Here is a 21,241-nt window from a genome sequence, read left to right as displayed (position 1 = left end):
TTTAAGTCTTAGAGGTTTAAGGTACGGTAACATCCAAGAACAATTATTCCATCTATGCCACCTATCTGAATAAAAAAACTATGAATAATCTGCCTCTGAATAACTGTAGTATCATTTTACCTCCACTATACTATTTGCTTCATTACATGACCTCGGTCTATTAGAAGACAGTAACTTTTGTTCTCTTTGTCTCCACCGGAGAGTCTCTTTTTCGACCACTCCCAAGTTTCCAACCTTCTGTCTGATCCTTAAGGATCTACGCATCCTTTAAAAATATTGAAAAATTTCCCTTTGTCCCTTTAATCTCCCTGCCCTTCCAAATCCTTCACTCGGCCCTTAACTCTAGGTCTGAGCTATGCTAGGCAACTTGCTACTATCCAGATAGGACGCAAGACTTTCTAAAGTTACTTGAACTCTTTGATCTTAATTATCTCACACACACAAAATTTGAAAAGTATATCTACATTATAGAAATAAAAATTCATAAAAATTTATGTAAAGTATCTGGTATAAAGTAGGAGCTGAAACTCCTACTATCATCATCGTTAGAAGTAGCAATATTCTGTTTCTGTTGGGCTGAATCGAACGCCTTTCTCCCTTCTCCTAGGGAGTAAGACCAGGAGCAATACCTAACAAAGAGGTAAAAGCACCAGCTTGGGAATCATCAGCTGAATTTCAATCTAGCTTTGCTACTAACTGTGAAACTGCAAGAAGTGACTCAACTTCTGTGTGCCCCAGTTTCCTCACCTATAAGTGGGGATTATATATATATATACTCATGTGAGAACCGAAAAAATAAAAAGATAAACGCTTATAAATCATTTAGCACTGTGCTAGGTCCAGAGCCTATGCATTTTATAGTCACGCTATCATTATAGTGCCTCTTTAATTATGAGACTTTAATTATCTGAAAAAAAATTAGAAGAATCTAAAGTGAAGTGATTTTTCTAATATCAAACATGAAGCTTTGTCTCAGTATAGCCAAAATCAAATTAGGGTAACCTGGAAATAACTCAAGAAGACAGGACCAAATTGTGATTATATTAAAAAAAAATCTTATTATAATCAGTGTATACTCTTCTTTCTGAAGAAACTGGATAGCAAGAGGAAGATGGTATACATGGCAACTATGATCAAGAATTCCAAGAGAAAATGTGGTCATCTTTCTCTAGCATTCTTTAAGGCAAGTTGGCCCATAAAAATGAGAAATCCTTCTTCCCTTCACCATAAATTTAAGTAGAGACCTATCTGTCAGACCACTGAAGCTTGGTGACATTAGCTATCAAGATCATCCAACTAACCCATCACACCACAACTCCCTGCTCGTCAAGCAACTTCTGGTTATGGTCTGCATGTCATGGCCATGTAAATAAATCTCCAGGGAGATGACAAGCCAATCAGAGGAAACAAATATTCAGTCCATTCAACTGGTTATATTTTTCACCATAAATTAAGAGGGCAGTCAAAGTAAGTTTACCCCCAAAGGATAGCGCTGCCTGCTGGTCTAGGAGTCAGCCTCTGTGTTATAAAGAATTCACCCAGGATCATACTGGGAAGGCACCAGCCTGGGCAAATGGCAGGCCCTCCCAGGCAGCATCTAAGCTCCTCTCACAACTTTTCTCAAGTCATAATAATTAGCACAGCTTGCCTTTGCTGGGCACAAGCTCAGTCTTCCTTTCAGTTTTGTTTCCTACTATAATACGCGGGGATTTCGAAAACTCAGTTCACCATCTCTCTACCTCTCTTTATGATTCCTTCACCTCGTCTACCTCAATGAGCCTCATTTCCATTCAATTTTGATTATTAAGTGGTTCAGCTACACCACTGCCTAGAACCGCGTTATCTCCAAGAAACATCGCTTTTCACCTCTTTCATTTGTTTACTCCTGCCAGACTTGTTGATAATGCTCATCAGAGCATTCTGTCTTTCCAAATCCCTGTCTACTCTCTCCTCCAACTTAACTTGTCTCCCTTGTTCAACCTGGAACCCAGAGCCAGTCATGCCTAGCTCCCATGCTAGAATGCTGTGTCATCTCGTTTTTCCAAGCATCTATTTTTGCCAAACTCTAGTCCCAGTATTGGCAATCTTGTGCTGTTCACTCTTTGACTGCTGTTCTGATGGTTGAGCATGGTAGAATAGATAACAATTAGCATGCTGACCTAGTCCACTTAAATTTATTCTTTCTTTATTCTTTTGAAGTCATCCTGTTGCTTAACAGTCCCTGTTTTCTATCTCTTGTTGACTGTCTGAAACATTTTCCATTGAGTCTTTTCCACTTTCCTTAAGGTGCAGAACCACACCTCATTCCCCATCATCTTTAGCACATTCTCACCAACTATTGTATAAAGAGTGTTGACACTGAATTAAATCTTTCCTCTTCCTACATTTCCCAGTTTTCCACTGACTAATTTCAATGAAGTTTCCTTTTGTTTAGCAGGATCGAACCTCTATACCTTTATTCTTGGTGCTACTTCCATCCCTCCTTTGCAACAAGACACTATTATTTGGTTATTTGGTCTCTCAACATCTTCAATTATTTTATCTCAAAAGGCTACTTTCCTTCTACCTACAAAATCAGACAGGTCTCCTCTAATTTTTTAAGTCTTCTCTCCCTTATTCTATTGCCAAGTTTCCTGAACACTTGTCTTCAAATCTTTGACACCTATCAAATCCCTGTGATTCTCTTCAATCCTCTGCATCATCCCTTTATATATCCTATTTTACCAAAATGACTTTCCCGATTGCCCAATTCAAACTTGATTTTCCTCAATCCTGATTTTCCTTAATTCTTCTGTAGAATGGGCTTTCCTCCTTGACACTTTCCTCATCATTGATCAATATAATACAGCAATAGTTCCTTTTTTCTCCCCTATATCTTTTTCTCCAGATTTTCTTCCTTCGCCTACTCTGTGGTTCTAGAATTCTACCTCCTTCTTACTTGTCTGAATTTTCTCTCATGATCATTTCTTTCCTTGCCAGTTTCTTAAAAAAATCACTTTCATATAGACAACTCCCAAATCTCTGTCCACACGCACATCTTTTTCATGGAGACCAATCCCCACATTAGAAATATGCAATGCCCTTGTCTGGTTAGGGGTCAAAACTCAGCCTGCCCAAACACAAAATCATCGCCTTACCCCATATAGTGGTAAAACCATCACTGTATCCCTCTTTTCGCATAGTGAGTCATGTAGACCGAAAGTTTCCTTTTCACCCTGATTTCTCCCAGCTCCTCTTTCCTCACACGCTGTTGCCAAGTCTATAATTTCTACCACTCTAATCTTTCACAATCTTCTTCTTTCTAATTTCATGGCCACTATCCTAATTGCCTTCTGCCTCTTCTCTTGTGAAAGTTAGCAAATTGGACTTTCAACCTCTACTCTCCCTGCCTTGGGAAGAGACATTTATCTTTTCATAACTTAGACTTGCATGCGTCACTCCTGGCTCTGAGGTCTTAAATAAGCTCTCATTTTCTCCTGAATTAAGTTCTCATTCTCTACTCCTGTATTTAAGGCCCTTTATAATCTAACCCAAAGCTTTTTTTTTTTTTTTTGCTTTAGTTTCCATCTCTTTCAGATACACTTTATATTCACATGACAATTAGTAAAATTTACCAAGAATACAAGAGTATTTAAAAAATACATAATCTCATCTACTTGTCCTGTCTCCTGTATGACATTATTACCCTTAAAGAATCATACATCCATACATATAGACAACACTTAAACCAAACTGGCCTAAGACATTTAATGCTTCTTGAAATCTATAGTTTTGCTAGTGTTCTTCCCTCTAACATTAAATATTCTACAAAGTTTCCATATGACTAAATCCCATTGTTTTTCAAGTTTCAACCAAAATCCCACCTGTTTCCTTAAGTCTTCTTTGATCTACTCAGAGGTGATTTTTTTCCCTTGAACTTCTGAGTTTATTCCCCCCTTAAGAATATATGTCCTCTTCTGTCTCATTTTATATTTCATGGTCTTATCCATTTTAATATATGACAAACTTCTTCATGGTAGGAGCTATATCTTTTTACATTATTTTATCCCTCCATAATGCTTGACTTACAGTTGGAATTCAATATTTATTGAGGGAGTGGATAAAGAAAAACTGACTTAAAAAACAGATTACAAGTGACTTCACAACACTAGGCATATTGCACAGGGCAGTTAAAAACACCGTGTATGCTAAAACATAAGATGATGTTTTATTCCTCCCAAATTACCACTCAGTCAATTTATGTGCCGGTTCTTGCAAAGCCTCTCATTTATAGGACACATATCACTTATGTTATTTTGAACAAATGGTGAAGACACATGAGTATAAAAGAATATCAATCCCTGGAATTTCTGTATGTTTAGAGAGGACCGTGCCTGAATCAATAAAAAGATAAGTAGATAAATTACCATAGATTTAATAACAATTCATGGGACATGACCACTGAAAAGCAAATAATGAATATTGCTGCAAGCAAGCCTTAAAAGAGCCCTGTATAAAGCAACGCTGCACATAAGTATACCATAGAGATCACAAAAGAAAAGCAAAACCATGTAATGTTATCTTATGGTTTGGATTCAATGACAATTATCACTCACAAATTTAATGAGCCTCCTTCTCGAACCATGAGGCAGAAATGGAAGTGTATGTTTTTAAAAACTGTGTCAAATGATTCAAAAATGAGGCAGGAAGGAACACATAGAGAGAATGAATAAAATTGTTACATGAAATATGGAAGTGGAAACTAGCAATATTTCTAAATTTATATATTTTATTTGACTTCTTACTCTGAATACATGATTGAATATTATAAGTAGCCATTTAACAGTATCCTCTTCATCTGCAAGTGTATATACAATGGAGATTTGGAGGGGTAGGGCAGGTGGGAGGGGAGTGAATGATGGGAGGTTGCTTGGTGGGTACAATGTGTGTTGCTTCAGTGACGTATGCACTGAAGGCTCTCACTTCACCACAATGCAATATATATAGCAAAATTGTATCCCATGAAATATGTACAGATTTTTAAAATTAAAAAAAATAAAAGTGTATGTATCTATGAACTATATGGTTTTTTTTTTAGCTAATTCCAATTTAGCAAATGAGGCATCCCTTTATGTTTGATTGTCTTCTGGCATATGATTATTATGTCTACAAATATTAAAGTTAAAGTCATCTTCTTTATCTTAAGAGAGGATACAAACATATTAGCTCCTCAAAAGAGTATACCTTATACGATCTTATGAAAACCAAATTAACACATACAGACTAAACTTGAACTTAAGGGTATACATGGCCAACAAGAAATGTTAGTCAATTTTAAAAACCTGTTATTCAAGTGCAGCATACTAGAGTAGCATTGTACAATGACTTACATAGAGGTCTAGACTAGCTGACTTTTTTTTGCAAAAGAAATAATGTATAGTAAATTCTGACTGCTTCTTTGAAATGTCATTTGTAACTCCACGTTTATTTTTTGCAGCACATTCTTGACACACTAGCTCAGGTTCCTAAAGCATAAAATCTGGGCACATTACACGAGCCTCCACACTGTTGTTCATCTCCCCCCGCCAAGTCCAATCTATCCTTGAAACTGCTGCCAGATTAATACCTAAAATACTTTTACCATCTCAGTCCCTTGTTCGCAATATTCAGTGGTTTCTGTACTGGCTCCAGGATGAAGTCCAGATTCCTTAGCCTGGGATCCAGGGTCCTCTACGGTTTGGCTCCAGCTGACCCTTCCAACCGTATCTGCTATCAATTCCTTCTTCAGCTAAACCGGTCTCCTCACAGTCTCCTAGACTATCCCACCTTTGTTCGTATTGTTTCCTCATTCAGAATGCGTTCCATCTCTTCTCGACCTATTCAAATTCTACCCATTTCCCAACACTCGGCTCAGATTCCATCTCCTCCTTGAAGCCTGGCCAGACCTTAACAAGCTGAAGAGTCCTTTCTTCTGTACTCAGAGCACTTTTGTTTGGATCAGTGGCTTCTAACCTTACTGAGCATGAAGCCCTCTTTCTAACACCAAAATATTTCAGAACCCAAATGAGAGCTTATTTTTACTCTGGTGATTGAAAAAGCGTGGAATGACAAAAACCTACTGTGAATTTGCAGACAGAAAGAATTGTATTTTAATAAACAAACAGAATGTCCACATGTGAAAAAGTTAAATATATAGGTGGCCTGTTAATTTCCTCAGCCTACAGACAAAGCTTTTTGCACTAAAGAATTTGCTTACCTTTGGTACTAGCTCTCCAATTCTCCTCAAGCCAAAGACTGAAAATCCCAGCCTTCATGATTTATTTGGCATTTTATTACCTTTTAGTTTTTATCAAATGCTTAAAAAGTCTTACCCCCATTAACCAGACTGTGAACTCCTTAAGTCAGGTGTCAAAGTAAAAATAAGATCTAGAGATGAATCTCTAAATTAAATGTTTTATTTGGGAATTACAGAATAGCAATTTGGGGCATACACACAGACCAAGGGGGTCTTCAGCATGTAAGAAGAACAAAGAGAAGGTTGGGAGTCTTACTAGAAAAAGAAATGTTTCCTATTGTTTTGAAAGAATTTTCATTGGCACTAGAGAAGCTTTTGGGAGCTGACAAGCTCTGATTGGTCAGTGACTGTGGTAGGTAAAACTAGTCTTAGAGTCATGGCAGGTTGTTTCAGCAGCTACTAGGTAAAACTGACATTAGGGTTACAGCAGTCCCTTTTGGCTGCTGGGCTTGCAGAAAATTCAATTTTTAAAGCTGGTGCTATGGGCTCCGAATGCTTTTTCCCTCGGGCTCTGCCCTCATGAATTGATTAATCCATTCATGGATTAATGGGGTATTATGAGAGGGGAACTGGTGGCTTTATAAGAAGAGGAAAAGAGACCTGAGCTAGCACGTTAGCATGCTCAGCGCCCTCCCCAGGTGACACCCTGTGCTACCTTGGGACTCTGTAGAGTTCCCACCAGCAAGAAGATTCTCACCAGATGCACTCCCTCAACTTTGGACATCTCAGCTTCCAGAACTGTTAAGAAATAAATTCCTTTTTTTTATAAATTACCCAGATTCAGGTATTATATTATACGCAAAAGAAAACAAACCAGTACAGTTGGGCATGACAAGAATGGCCCTATCAGTATAATCAACTTTCACACAAGGGTAGTGCCATATTCTTCTTAATATCCCTTCCAGAATCTGGCAGAGTTCTTTGTATACAGTAAAAACTAAATGAATGTTTGTCTCCTTTCTTTCCCAATAGTGTGTTACAAAATGTATCACACATATAGAAAAGTTGGAAGAATTATATAGTGAACACCTATTAACCTACCACTTGGATTCTACAATTAGCATGTTACTATATTTATTTTTCTGTATTCTTCAAAAAAACCATCTTATTTTTCATGCATTTCAAAATAAGCTGCAGATATAAAACACTTCCCCTAAATACTTTAGCATTCATATTATTAGAGTTCATATTTGTTTATGACTTTTTTCTTTTAAGTAAAATGTATACATAATGAAATGCACACATCTTAAATGTGCTATTCAATAACTTTTAATAGATACATACATTTACATGCCCCATTTTTAAGAATTCGAGTAGCAATAAAACATTCCCAATTTATGACACAGGCGATATGAGAGTAGACTTTTAGAATGGAGGAGTAATAATTTTAAAAGTAGCTTATATTTGAGCAGTCACTATATGCCAGGCATTGTGCCAAGCACTTCACAAACAATAGCTCATTTGCTCCTTATGCCAATTTTGAGATATTTATTATTGTTGTACCATCTCATAGATGAGGAAACTGCACCTTAAAGATATTAAATAACTAGCCCATGGTCACACAGCTAGCTTCAAATTTCTTTAATTACCATATCTTTTATCAATCCCCTGAAAAGTCAAATGTTTTCTGAACAGGGTTTTATCATCACTAATTATTCCTCTGATACAGATCTGGAATCAGTGAATGACACAACAACAGGAAAGTCCAAGAATATCAGGGCACTGAAGAAAAGTGTATCAGTGTATGTTGCAAATTAGCAGATGGTAAAATAAACTAGTGTATGACGATTGGAAGCAGATGAGCTGGCTCTGACTCAGAAACCCAATCATATCAACATGGAAAAATGGTTTACTAGCCTAAAAATGTAATCAATCTATCAAATGTACACCTCAGACCATACCTTCGTCCCATCTTTCGCCAACTCACGGGAGTACTCAGACATAAACCCTACCCACATGAAGTATTAACTGAGCAAACTGAGCAAGTACTTATTGAGTACTTTAAGTACTCCAAGAGCTTGCAAAGGCTGTTGGGCACTGTGAGGAATCTCAAGGGAGGAGAAAATATCCTTTCCTCATGTGAAGATACTACAGTAGCCAGTCCCAGAAGATTTTTTTTTAAATATAACATTATTTAATAATAACTGCTATTTTTGAGCATATAGTAGATGCCAGTAACTGTGCTCAGTATTTCAGACAGGCTATTTGGCAAAAAACCCTGTGGCAAGAGGCAATCCCATTTTACGGTGAAGAAAGCAGAGGCTCAGAGGTAATAGGTAATAGCAGCCAATGGATATTAAGCACTTCCTAGGAGTCAGACTCTGTTCTAAGCACTTTACAAACTCATTGAACCATCCGGCGACACCACAGGTAGGAAATATTATCTTCATTTTACAGACCCGGAAGCGGAGGCATAGAGCAGTTAAGTAATTATTCGGTATCACATTAGCTGACTGGTAAGTGGCGGAGCCTGACTGAGAGTGGAAGCAGTCTGGCTTCAGGGCCACCTCCCAACCCCCTGCTCTGCTGCCTCTCAAAAAGCACATGTTAGCTGCCTGGTGAAAAAACAGCTGAATTGGGATTTTTAGCCCGGGTTAGTCTGACTGCAAAATTCTTGCTCTCACCGGCATGTCATGCTGCTTTCCTGTATTTTTAATGTTATTCATTTTGCACTTTACTTTCCTTAAGGCAAGTATCAGCTTTATTGGGGGTAGGGGAAGATAATATGTAAATAAATACACGATTTCAGATAAAATGCCCTCATTACACCTCACCTGGAGTCCCTTCTCAGCATCCAGCGTCCCTTGAATATAGTTTCAAATTGTGACTTTCTAAAACACAAATCCAATCGCATCAGTCTCCAGTTACAAGCCTTCAGGTCCCCCAGCTCCTGCACGATCAAATCCAAACTCCTAAACCTCATACCTGTGGTATCATCGTCTGCTTTGGTGGACTGTCCTTAGCCCCACTTCTGTGCCCTCTCTGTATGCTCCTCACCTCAAACACACAAAAATACACACGCACAGTACTGCTGCCGTGAGGGATGTCTTTGCCACAGCTGTAAAAACTGTGCTCTCTCTCTCCCTTCCTTGTATGGTGCCCAGTATTCTCCTCTTTGAGACTCAGGTTAAGCATCACCGATGTGCATCTTCCACCCTCAGTCACCTCAGTCATGATAGGAACGCCTCCTCTCTGAAGAACATAGCCCTTATCAAAAAGTATGCTGGTTATCTTATCATAGGTTGCCAAATCCCATAGACAGTGACTCCTTGGCTAGAATGGTGTTTAGTGGATTTCTAGATATAATCACTTAATATTTCTTGAATTAATTAACAAGGTACTGAGGGATACAGTGTAGATATACAATATATATACTTTTACTGCAGTGTGTGTGTGTGTGTGTGTGTGTGTGTGTGTGTGTGTATTATATATCCTTGCCCCTGCAATCTTCCCCACCTTCAAAATGTTTAGCTCCAATTTATCATTCCTTTACCATCTTGCAAAAACACTAAACCTAAGTGTACTAACCGCCTTATCCTTATATCATTCCATTGTTTATTGGACTATGTGGAAGTTACTTCAACATTCCTAAAATACTAAGTCCAAAGGTTGAAGTTTCCATTTATGAAACAGTTAATTAGTATGGGTCAGATGCAAGTAAGTCACTATAGATCAAATTAAAAATCAGCAGCAATATTGACTGTGGGTGTTCTGTGAATGGACAGCCCACAGCTACTGTATGAACTGTCTGTGAAACGATCCATTTCAAAAATTTTAAAAACAGGCTTTAGCTACTTATTGAATCTGCTAATGTATTATAAATAAAATTAGGGGATGCTCTTCTCTTGTAATCACTCACCTACATTATTTGCTTAGTAATATGGGGCATTCATTTAACAAATATTTATTGACTTATCACCAAGCCTTCTGCTCGATACTGAGAACCCAGTAGCGAACAAGCTTGTCCTGCCTTCAAGAAATGTAGAAACTCTACGGGGTGAAACACACATATGTAAATGCATGTTATATATCTTTCATCTTGCTCATAATCTTAGATAAGGCAACATAAAAATGTCTTAAGGCAGATAAAGTATTTCAGCAAGTACCAAGCTTTTTGGCTAGTAACCTAAGTAGTGCTGTTGGGGAGTTCATGTTTTAGAGTGAAAAGAATGTGGGCTTTGGCATCAGCCTGACATGTTTTTGAATCTCTTCTCCAACACAGCTAATATGCTGTATAAACATAGACTAGTCACTTCAACTCTTTAAAATGAGGTGCATAAAAATCACCTTAAAGATTGTGAGGATTAAAAGTATATAGAGGGCATAATGATGTGCTCAATAAACAGTCAATTCAATAAACTTAGTCAATTCAGTACATATTCTTTATTTTGGTAAAAAGTATTCTTTCTACCCCAAATCCTCTTATTAGTAATAGAAGCAATGATAAAATAGGCAAGCATTTTAGATTTGTGGTTCATGTTACAGAAGAAAAAAATGTTCTCAACTTGTATTATAGGGAAGACATAAACATACCTCCTTGGAATGTGTTGGGTAGTTTGTCTACCTTTTTTGGTGTAATGGGATATTGGAGGCATGAAATAAAACTGGAAAAATCTGCAAAACCAGCAAATTACCATGAATGTAATCACAATAAGCTCTCATTTATAAACATTTCTGAGTCCTATAACTTAACATAAACCCTTGAGAAGCTTCTCAAAACTTGTGTCCTCTCTACTATAGTAAAAGCAGTATTTGGCAGTGACGGAGGACGGCTACATGACAGATTACTTTTTTCCTATCCAAAGTCAAAATGGAAAAACAGAAAATTTGCAATGCCTCTTTTTATTATATTGTATGCTTGGAGCCAAAGAGAGGAGAATCACTTACTATTGGCCCTTGCTCCAAGTTAGCAAGGTGAGAAGAAATACATACACACCACTTTATCTATATACTGTTCACACCAAGGCATTCACAGAGGAGTCAGGAATTACTTAAAGCAGGGAATCCATGACCAAAGGGATATGTCTTAGCCTAAATACTACCACTCACTAACAGTTCTCCCTGTAGGGAACCAGAGGTTCCTCTCAGAAGATAGGATGTTCTCAGGGAGATGTATTTCTGCTCATACCAAAGTTCTGGACAGACCAGGGGAGAGATGCGATTCTCTGTACTATTAACAACTGAAATAGGTGAAAGCTGTCTACATCTAGTTCTTAGTTTATCAAGAAAAAAATCCTAGCTCTCCAGAAATCCTGAGCTTAGAGTTGCAGGCAATAGCACTGGAGTCCATATTCTTACTATGAAAGACAAAGTCAGCTCTAAACAAGAGGCTAGAGCCCGTCTGCCAACCTACAATGGCCACACCTCATCCCTTTACTCCTTCAACTTTGCTTCTTATAGTCCCCATCATTATCTCTCCTCCAGCCACACTGAGCTCCTCACTGATGCTAGAACATACCAGGCATATTCCCAACTCCTGGCTTTGGTAATTTTTGTTCCTATGGAGCCCCCAGTTAATGTCAACGGAGAGCTGCTTGGTTTATATAATCTGGTTCCAAAGTCAAGAGAAGTGTGACCAAATTTACCATCTACTTAAAAATATTTTCTGAAATATAAAATATTTACTCTGAGCAGTAGCAAAACTGCAACTGCTTTTTAAATTTCACAATAATACTTCTCCAATCCAAATGTGTATGTAATAATGACCATTATAATAAAAAACAGAGATGATATCCCATCTCCATTTGATCTCAGAGAGGCTTAACAAAGACAAATAGCTGATGGAATTATAATTAAGTCTAAAGCTTTGAAAAGTAGTAAGAGACAATCCCCTAAAAGTTAACCTAATGATGCAATATGCTGTGCACATGTGACCACAGGAAGACATGTCACACACTCATGCACACAAAACCTTAAAGACCTGAGTATAACTACCCTGCAGAGTCATTCTTATGACGAAGTCCTTTTGTCATCAAAGCCTCTGCCATTGGTTCTTGGACAGCTTTGCTGTTTGCTAGAGAACGGCATTCTCCAGTCATGACAGCACCAATGTGGCAGTCAAAGCACCAATGTTTAGCATGAAGGTATCAGAAAAGGCATTTGCAGATGACGAGAATTACATATCCTCTCTGCAGAATAACAGAATGATTTAAAAACTCAGGCTCTAGACTCAGACTGAACTTGATTCAAATACCAGTTCAAATGCCAATGGTACCAACTTTAACCAATGTGCTTTTAAATTTGGGGTTTAACTTTCTAAGACTTTGGCTTTTGTGCATAAAGTAGGAACTGTATTGTAGAAGTGACTTATTTATATATGACAAAGCAGTTAATAGATATAGAACATTTAGTAAGGTCCAAGTATGCTACAAGTTTTATGTTACATCCTTCACAGCAATCCTGAAGTTCTGCTATTATCCCCATTTTACAGATGAGGAAACTAAGCCACACAGAAGTTGAGTTGCCCGAGTTCACATAGCTAGCAAATAGTGGAGCTGGGACCCAATCTCATAGCCTTTACGTTAATAATCTCAAAAAATTTTTCTAAAGATTAATAAAGCATAAAGAATGGTCAGTGTAGTGATTAATGAGTTGTACAATAAACATTAGCCATTATTATTATTAATTAGCAACAGACATATGAAAATTATTCTCATATACAAAATACAGGCAAATATTAAATCCTAACAAATTATTTTGTTCATTCTTCCATAGCTTTTGCTTAAGAACAATTTATAAGAGGTTAATTCTGTGGCTACAGAGAAACTCTAAAAATGTCATTTAGAAATTGCTTTACTCACAATGTCCCTTAATCTTCCAGAAACTAAATCATGTGCAGAATGTAAACAATAATAAAATTAGATTACCATGTTTCTATTGACAACAGAATATTTGACCACAAATATATAAATATAGCCTGTAAAATGCAGTCTCAAACCATAATTTTTATACACATTCACTCCAGTTATTTCTTATAAATCACATTTCTTAAAAATAATCTAGTTGGATAGCACTGTATTTTGCTAAATTAAAATTACAGTGAGAAAAACAAATTCAGATAATGCACTAGTGTTCTAAGTTTTGTAGGAATGGTAAAAACAGCTTCAAAATAGATTCCGATAATATAAATTTGTAAGATTGAATTAACCTATCATCCTAAAATATGCAATCCTTAATTAAATAAATTTTAAACACAGAAAATTTAGTCACCTAATTCAAGATTATATCTGTTATCATCTTGGAAATCTGATATACCAATTTTAAATTACTATTCGAATTACCATCAGAATTTCTGAAACCCTATTTGTAGTGAAGACTCCAATTGCATCTGGTTTTACTCACTTAAAGACAAATTTATCTATTTTAAGCTTCACCTTGAGTTTGAATCTAAATTTACTCTCAAAAACTCAGAATTAGAGCTCTTAGTTTTGCTCACTAACACATTTTGGCCCTTCCCCACTCCTTATCCCCAGACAACCAAAAATAAACACTCAAACTAGCAATATATGAACTGACCAATCTTAGGCTCCCATGGACTTAAGACAACCAGAGAAAACAAAGATGGAAAGAATCAGTGCTTTGCAAACAAGGCCTTAATTAGGTACGTAAATAACAATCCTTTTACTGCCACAGCCTGCAAAGGAACCTTTCCCAACTACTTCTCACACTTAACACAAATATCAACACAAACTGTTTACCACAATAGAGGCTTGAACAGATGCCCAAACATCAGAAATCCTCTTGGATTTGATGCTCATCTAACAGAATTATCACCAAAAAGCCTATTTCTTAAAAATTACGCTTTAACAATCTCTCCAATGACAAATTTCAATTCCATTCTGGCCTGGAAGACTAACTGCCCAAAAGACTACGGGAAAGAGTTAAAGGACAGACCACGATTGGTGTTTTCATAACCATCCCTTAGTCTCTTCCAGCTCAAGCTTGAATTGTTTCATAGTAAAGAAATATGTATTAATTCATTTGGAAACACCACTTCTAACAGTGCTTTTCTCAGTGCAGGTCAAACTTTCATTTATGCTATTATTTTATATTTTTATGTATTTATATTTTATATTTCAAAGATTTATAAACTAGATGAAACCAATGGTTAACTGCAACAGTAAGAATTCACAGAGAGGTTGGAAGAGCATATAAAAATACGAATAGCTGAGTTTTGAAATATGACACATTCAAACAACTATTTTAACTGAAGAACATTTCATCTAAGAAATATAAAAGCACAGTATTTGAGGCGGTAGCTCAGTGTCTTTCTGTCTTTATCCCTTAGATGAACCATGAAAATAGGCACTAGCCTGTGAGGACAGAACCTACAAACATTGAGTCTTATGATAATTTGGCAGCAGACTTAAGAAGAAACTTAATATTCTCTGCCTCTCCATTCCATTCCCTTCTTGTTTGTTCTTCAGATGAAGTTATGGTTTTTGATACAGGAGATTTTCTTGTTTTCTTAGCCTCATTATAGGAACAAGTGGTGGCAGGAAGTAAAAATGTCTCTGAGTGAGAGAAGACAACCTATATAAATGCAGGCAAAGCCAGCAACTGTGTAAACTGAATGGAAGTTTTGCTGACCTAATTAATTTCAATTGGATTGAGATGATTTTCAATTGGACTGCAGAGAAGTCACTTAAATATAAACCATGGCTTATGTAGCTGGAAATATTCGTTGAGTTAGGGGAGGTGATTGATAAAGACTCTTAAATTATAATGAATTTCTTGACTTCATTTCTCTAATTCATGGATAAACACTGCTGTTTTCAAACTCAATAAGATTTCAAAGAAGAAACAGGAAAATCTATAATGATTATATTCCAAGGAAACTTGCCAGACATTAATGAATTCACTAATTTTAAGCTTAACTCCTCTAGTGGTGACAGAGAGAAATGAAACAAATACATTATGGGACATACAAGTAGCATGATAAATTGATTCACAAACTTAATCATAATGTAGAAATTTCTAATATTGTTTGGATCTAAATAGTCATGTAACATGAATCATGAAGAAAGTTTGGGTCCACATTTTCAAACTGTACACTAAAATAAAACTGAATATTCCAGTAGATTGACAAAAACTTCCTTCATTCTTCACTTACGCTAATTTCTACTGATAACTTCTAACTTCTCTGACCACAACAACCCTTGCAAAGTACACCAGTGAAGAATGCCTGAAAACAGGATAAGATGAGTAACTGTATTTGTCTGAAATCAGGTCTTAAGAAATTCATTTCCAAGACATAAAACAATTAACTTTTTTTGGTGGAGGATAAGGAATAATTTCTCAGTGTTTCTTAGATTGGATGGTTCAGGAGATCACACAATTACCTAAAATATCTTATTATTTTGAACTTATTTTAGTTATGCAAAAATCTAATAAAATATTAATAGTATTCCTGAATATAAATGTGGTATCAAGCTATGAAATGTAAAAATTCAGAAATATATTATCACTCCACATGCACTTAGAAAACAAACCACATATCATTCACACAAAGCCATTCAAGGGGAAAGGCCCCAAACACATACTGGTTCAATACTATGTGGTTCTTATTTTGTGGGGGACAACTTGCCAGTAAAATGTCGAGAAGATGAAAACTTCTTACTCCTATTTCATTTCTTCATACACAAAAAAATTAACTATCAGTATTTCATAATCACTCTTCCTAATATGTATTGGTATATTCTATTAATATATTAAGCAAGACACTTTAACATACTTAGTCTTTCTTATTTTTAAGTACTTTAAATGATTGTCTTATCTAGACTTTACAGTGATGGAAATGCCTGTGTCAGGTTTGCACCTATGGCCCTTCTGCTGCTCCAGGCAGTGGCTGCCGCTCCCGCTGACACCGGCCTGAGGCTGGCAGTGTAGGGGCCTTGGGTGATCTGTGTGAATGTATTCCCACCCAGTCTCCACTCTGCAGCAGGTATGCTTTCACCTGAAGTCAAATTCCCAAAGCAGAGGAAAGAGGACTGCTTGCTTTTATTTTATTTGCTCTATAAAATCCACTTACACACTAGAATTAAATAATTTAAATTTGTCTTTGCCTATTAAAATGGGAAGAAAAAAGTTTCAGATGAAAAGGCACCCTATTGACAGATTAATTTTTTTGCTACATCAGCAAAGTTTCTACTTTTGACAGCAACATTTTTCATGAACACTGGAAATGAATGTATTTACTCTAAAAGAAAAATACAGAAGTTACACATGAAAAACAATCCTTATTGGCATAAAACTTAAAACATCTCAAATCAGAAACTGATTTTATATTTTACCTATTATAAATTTCATAACAAGCTTCAAAAGGCTTCATTGATACAGAATACTGCACCAAAAAAGATAATAATCTTATAGCATTTAGTTTTATTTTTAAAAACTGTGTGACAAAAGATCACCATGGTGACTGGGAAACGATTGCTTAGGGCTCTATGTAGGGATGGAATTCTAACATGGATAATTCATTGAACTTCTAGTGAAACTTATGCTTGAGTTTATCAGGGTCCTGAGACTTAGAAAGTAATAAATAAGCAAAAATATTATCTGTAAAGAAGTAATTTTTCAATAGGTTAAAGTAGAAATAAATATAATGCAATATGTAACATGTCTTTTCATATGCTGAAGTTTTATAAAATACACATAGTACCTAAATGACCGTGCAAAACAGGTAGCAATACATACACAGAACCTTACATGTTTAAACTTAAGAATATATTGATAAAAGTAGGTATTTCTATTTACATAAAATTCACATAAATATATGTATTAATTATATAGAAATATTTATAATAGCACTACATTTAAAGTATACTATTTAATTTTTAAGGAAATAACTAAATGTGTATTTCTTCCAAATAAGGCTGCATAGTTTATAAATGATACTTTTTTTTACTTATATTTTAATGGCCAAAGCCACAAGAACACTAGGTACATGATTTCACTGATATTTAGAAAGAATATAGCCCAATGTTTATACTTAAACAAGTTTGGTTATATTTAGTAACAAAAGGGGAAAGAAAAATAAAGAAAATAATTCCAAATTTTCATCGCTCACATAGTAAAACAAGGCAAATTGATACCGTGTTGGTGATATGATCAACAAGATAAAACATATTCAGAGGTTCAAAATGTTATGCACACACATATGTATAATATGTATGTGTGTATATATACACATTAGGCAAAATAAAACCAGTCTATGTTATGTTACAATAATCTAGTAACGTGTAGCAACTAACGATGAATACTAATTCATAAGTCAAATTATTACCTAAAAGGGAAATACAACAGTAGTTTGGTGGATTTGACAACTGAAATCATAGCCACCTAATAACAAAGCGTAGACTGAGGAAGAACCAAGGTGCAAAGTAAACAGAAAGAAGGAGACACTCACCTTCGGTGCCATTGGGAGTCATGGAATTACTATTTATATGAGAATTATCGAGTTTGGGGCCACTGGGGGATTCACTACTACCACTCAGACGGCTATGCGGGCTGGTTAGATCCTGCATTTCCATAGACCTAAAGACAAGAAGCCTTCCGTTTGACAGATGTACCAAATTCATAACACCACTATTTAATGCGCTAATGACTTGACACCTTCTTTGAAACACTCGCACAAAAGTCCCATTGTATCTATTTTCTTAGACTCAAAATAGTTCATCTTGCATTTTGACTTCAGTCATCCTTTCCTTCTATGTTCTATTAAAAGATGTCACTTGCCTTACCTATCCAGCCAAACATTCACATGGAATTTTTAAAATTGCTTTTTTTCCTCTTACACAGTTCAAGTCACAAGGTCTAATGTGAGACAATGACATCTATTTCAATTTGCAAAGAAAAAAATGCAGTCATGGTTGTCTTGTTATATTTAAAAAAAAAAAAAACACCAAAGACATTATTTTTCTAAAAGAAAAGGCAAATAGATAAACAGGTATACTAGAAATATATCACTTTTCTATGGAATTTGTTTCATCTAATAAATTAGCAGTAGGTACTCTCTTATAATTTACCACCCAATTGTAATTTAATGGGTCTCCAAACCAAATAAAACACTTGAAACCTATAGTCTAGTGACAGGGAATGAGATAGTCCTGATGCATGTGTTTACTCTGGCAAACTACTTAATTGTTCCTCTGTTTCCCTTGAAACAAATGCAGCATTAAAACATTATGATGTTGGCTCACTTGTTTGCTTTGTGGATTACATACAGCGTGCCCAATTGAAAAGGGATAAGGCCAACATACAGGGAGTCTCTCTGAGCATTAGCACTCGGAATACCTCAGCTGTCACTTACTCAGGGAAATAAGAACAACGACTCTACTTCAGTGCTATAATTTTGCATTTTTACCATATAAAAACAGTTAAATCCCCCTTGAAAGTTCTTAGACTCAGCAGTTACTTATTCTATAAAAGGTACAAAAGCCACTACTCATGTTGACAATTTCAGAACTACCCATTTATATTTAATACTCTATTAATGAAGAGAGAAGAGGATTTATTTAAAGTCACTAAAAACACACCTAGATACTGTTCTGTTTTCTGACAGCCAATTTTTTAAAAGTCTGGGGCCCATTTGCTTTATTTTAAACTTTGTATAGTTTTCTTTAAAAAAAGGGGGGGGGAGGTTTAATGTTACATATATAAAGTTAATACTATTTGCTTCCCACTCCCACCAGGTCAATAAAAGCTAGCCATTTTAATTCCGAGGTTGCACTTAAACTGACTGAGGATATCAGTTTTTAAAACAGCTTAACATGAACCATTTTACTTCTAAAGTGAGTTTTTCCCCAAATCTTCTGAATTCAAACTAGAAATGGTTTAAAATCCAATTTTTTCTCTCCTAATTCTCATAACACATTCACAGTTTTCCTGACACCAGAAACCATAGCCCATAATCATTTTCAAACAGAGGCTCCTATTCCCTTTCTACATACTTAAAATTTTTTACAAGCACACACACACACACACACACACAAACTGTTAAGTAATTTCTGAGGCTGTTGCTATTAATAGAAATAATTAAGAAATACTAGACAAAAATAGATATGGGTCACAGAAAGGTAATCTCCAAAATGTCAAATATCAACAATATCCTTACCTGCAACTTGAGGAAACAGCAACATCTGAACTGGCTTGAGATGTCTGCACCTGTGATCAGGGGTAAAAAAATTAGAAGCTGTTGTTACTCTGCTTCGGTGTCAGCTCTTAATTATACAGAGCACATGGCTGAGAACGACAATGCTCTCTTTTAACCAAAAGAGAAAAAGGAGGATACTGCAGCAGTGAAAGGCATATTGTCTTTAAGTTGAGGTCTCAACTGTTGTTTCCTCCTGCAGGTCTATCCTCCTCCTCCCCTTCTCAGGGGGGAAGGCAGCCAAATGACGGGATAGTGATTCATCACTGGCCTATGACAGCTGCAAACGGGATTACCCCTCCCCCAATCAACATGCAAAGCAGCCTTGCCCAGGCAGCTTGGAAAAGGTGCTTGGAAAAAAATAGCTATTAACAAAATGAGCGTGTTTAACAGCAGTAGTTCAAGCAGTAATCCTCTAGCATCCTCAGAAGATCTTTCATCTTCTGCTATCACCAGCTGAAATAGAGCTCCCGCCCACCCCTTTGACTCCTGACAGTTTCTTATCCTTATCATAATGATTTTCTTCTACATTTACTATTTGTCATTTAACATTCACTACAACAGCTTTTGGGCAACTTTCGGGCAATGCTGGACTAACTCTAAATGGGCAAAGGCAAGTTTCCATACCCAAAGTCACATCATTGAGCAATGTGTTCATTTACCCAGGCCAATTTAAAATTCAATGAGCGCTTACTCAGTAAAATAGAAAAAGTAGTTGAGTTTTTTGTAAATTTTCCAGCTTTCAAACCAAGAAAGAGAATGGAGGGTTTAATGATCACTTCACCATCCCAGTTAGCCAGCATTTTAGTCACTTTTTGTTTCTAGATGAATCTGTATTTCGGGACTTCACTGAACAATTTAACTAACATGCAGGCTTTAATAGTCACTGCCCTTCTTCCAGAGGCAGCTCCAACTGCCAGCAGGTGATAGAGCTCAGGTGAGGCCAGGATGCTGGCTTGCAAGCTCAGGCTGACGCCTCAGTAGGGGAGAGCATTCTACATAATGTTTAAAATGGCTCAGAATTCCAAATCTTTGAAGTGCATTTTCATTCAACCTGAACTGACATCAATTAGGGTTACAGAACAAAGATGGGAAGTGAAGCATCTCAAATGGCATTAAAGTTATCCAACCAAACATCTTCTGTTGAGTCTTATTATTTTTAATTATGATTTATGAAATTAAGAAACACTACTTTTCTAGGAAGAATAAAGCGTCATTAAAGTCTACACGTCTTGGTATAATGTTACGTGAAACTTCTAGGTATGCGTTTCTATAATATGTGCAGGATGAAAAATAATCTTTAAAAGATGCTTGAGTATAAAATGAAAATTAAATTTTAATGCCTGCAGATGTGTCATTTTGTGATAATAGGCTTCTGCAATTTTTATTAAAATTAATGTTCTCACACAAGATTAAGTGGTTTTCTTTAGAAACTGCAGCAATATACCTCAAGGATAAATTTCCCTTTTTTTCTTTTTCTCCCGATTTTTATACACCTGGAATAAATTATAGGTGAGAACTAACTTAGTTTTAAGAACTCTCCTGGCTTAATTACGTGAAAGAGCATTTAAAGCATACTTTTTGTTAAATATTAAAATACGCTTCCATTTTAACATTAGCTAGAAAGCACAATCTTGGAAATGTAATTTTAGTTTCACTGTACACTTTGAAAGTTTGGTTATATTTGTATCTGAGGTTTAACCTATTATATTTAAATTTTGAACTTGTTAATAAAGAAAAAATGAACTTCAAAACAAAAATTATTCTAACACATTTCATCACTGAAAAAATACATTTTCATGGCAACATATTTCTTT

At 36.0% G+C, this 21,241-nt stretch overlaps 1 protein-coding gene across 7 annotated transcripts in view; it reads right to left on the bottom strand.

Moving 5' to 3' along the window:
- The window catches only part of EYA1 (EYA transcriptional coactivator and phosphatase 1), a 326,218-nt gene that overhangs the window by 135,267 nt on the left and 169,710 nt on the right, over window positions 1–21,241 (bottom strand). For 4 of the 7 annotated variants that reach the window (XM_012663113.1, XM_012663115.1, XM_012663116.1 and 1 more), the window contains 2 exons: window positions 19,389–19,438; window positions 17,682–17,809 (listed from right to left, as the gene is read on the bottom strand). In XM_012663113.1, the coding sequence (XP_012518567.1) occupies window positions 17,682–17,809; window positions 19,389–19,438 (178 nt within the window). Of the gene's footprint in view, window positions 1–17,681; window positions 18,159–19,388; window positions 19,617–21,241 lie in introns of those variants that run through there. The other 3 variants (XM_012663114.1, XM_012663117.1, XM_012663119.1) reach the window with 2 other exon arrangements.

Source organism: Propithecus coquereli, unplaced genomic scaffold (genome assembly GCF_000956105.1).
Source record: "Propithecus coquereli isolate 6110/MARCELLA unplaced genomic scaffold, Pcoq_1.0 Scaffold8, whole genome shotgun sequence".
Taxonomy (NCBI): Eukaryota; Metazoa; Chordata; class Mammalia; order Primates; family Indriidae; genus Propithecus; species Propithecus coquereli.
The sequence above is the reverse complement of the archived record's forward strand: the minus strand, read 5'-3'. Positions and strand labels throughout refer to the sequence as shown.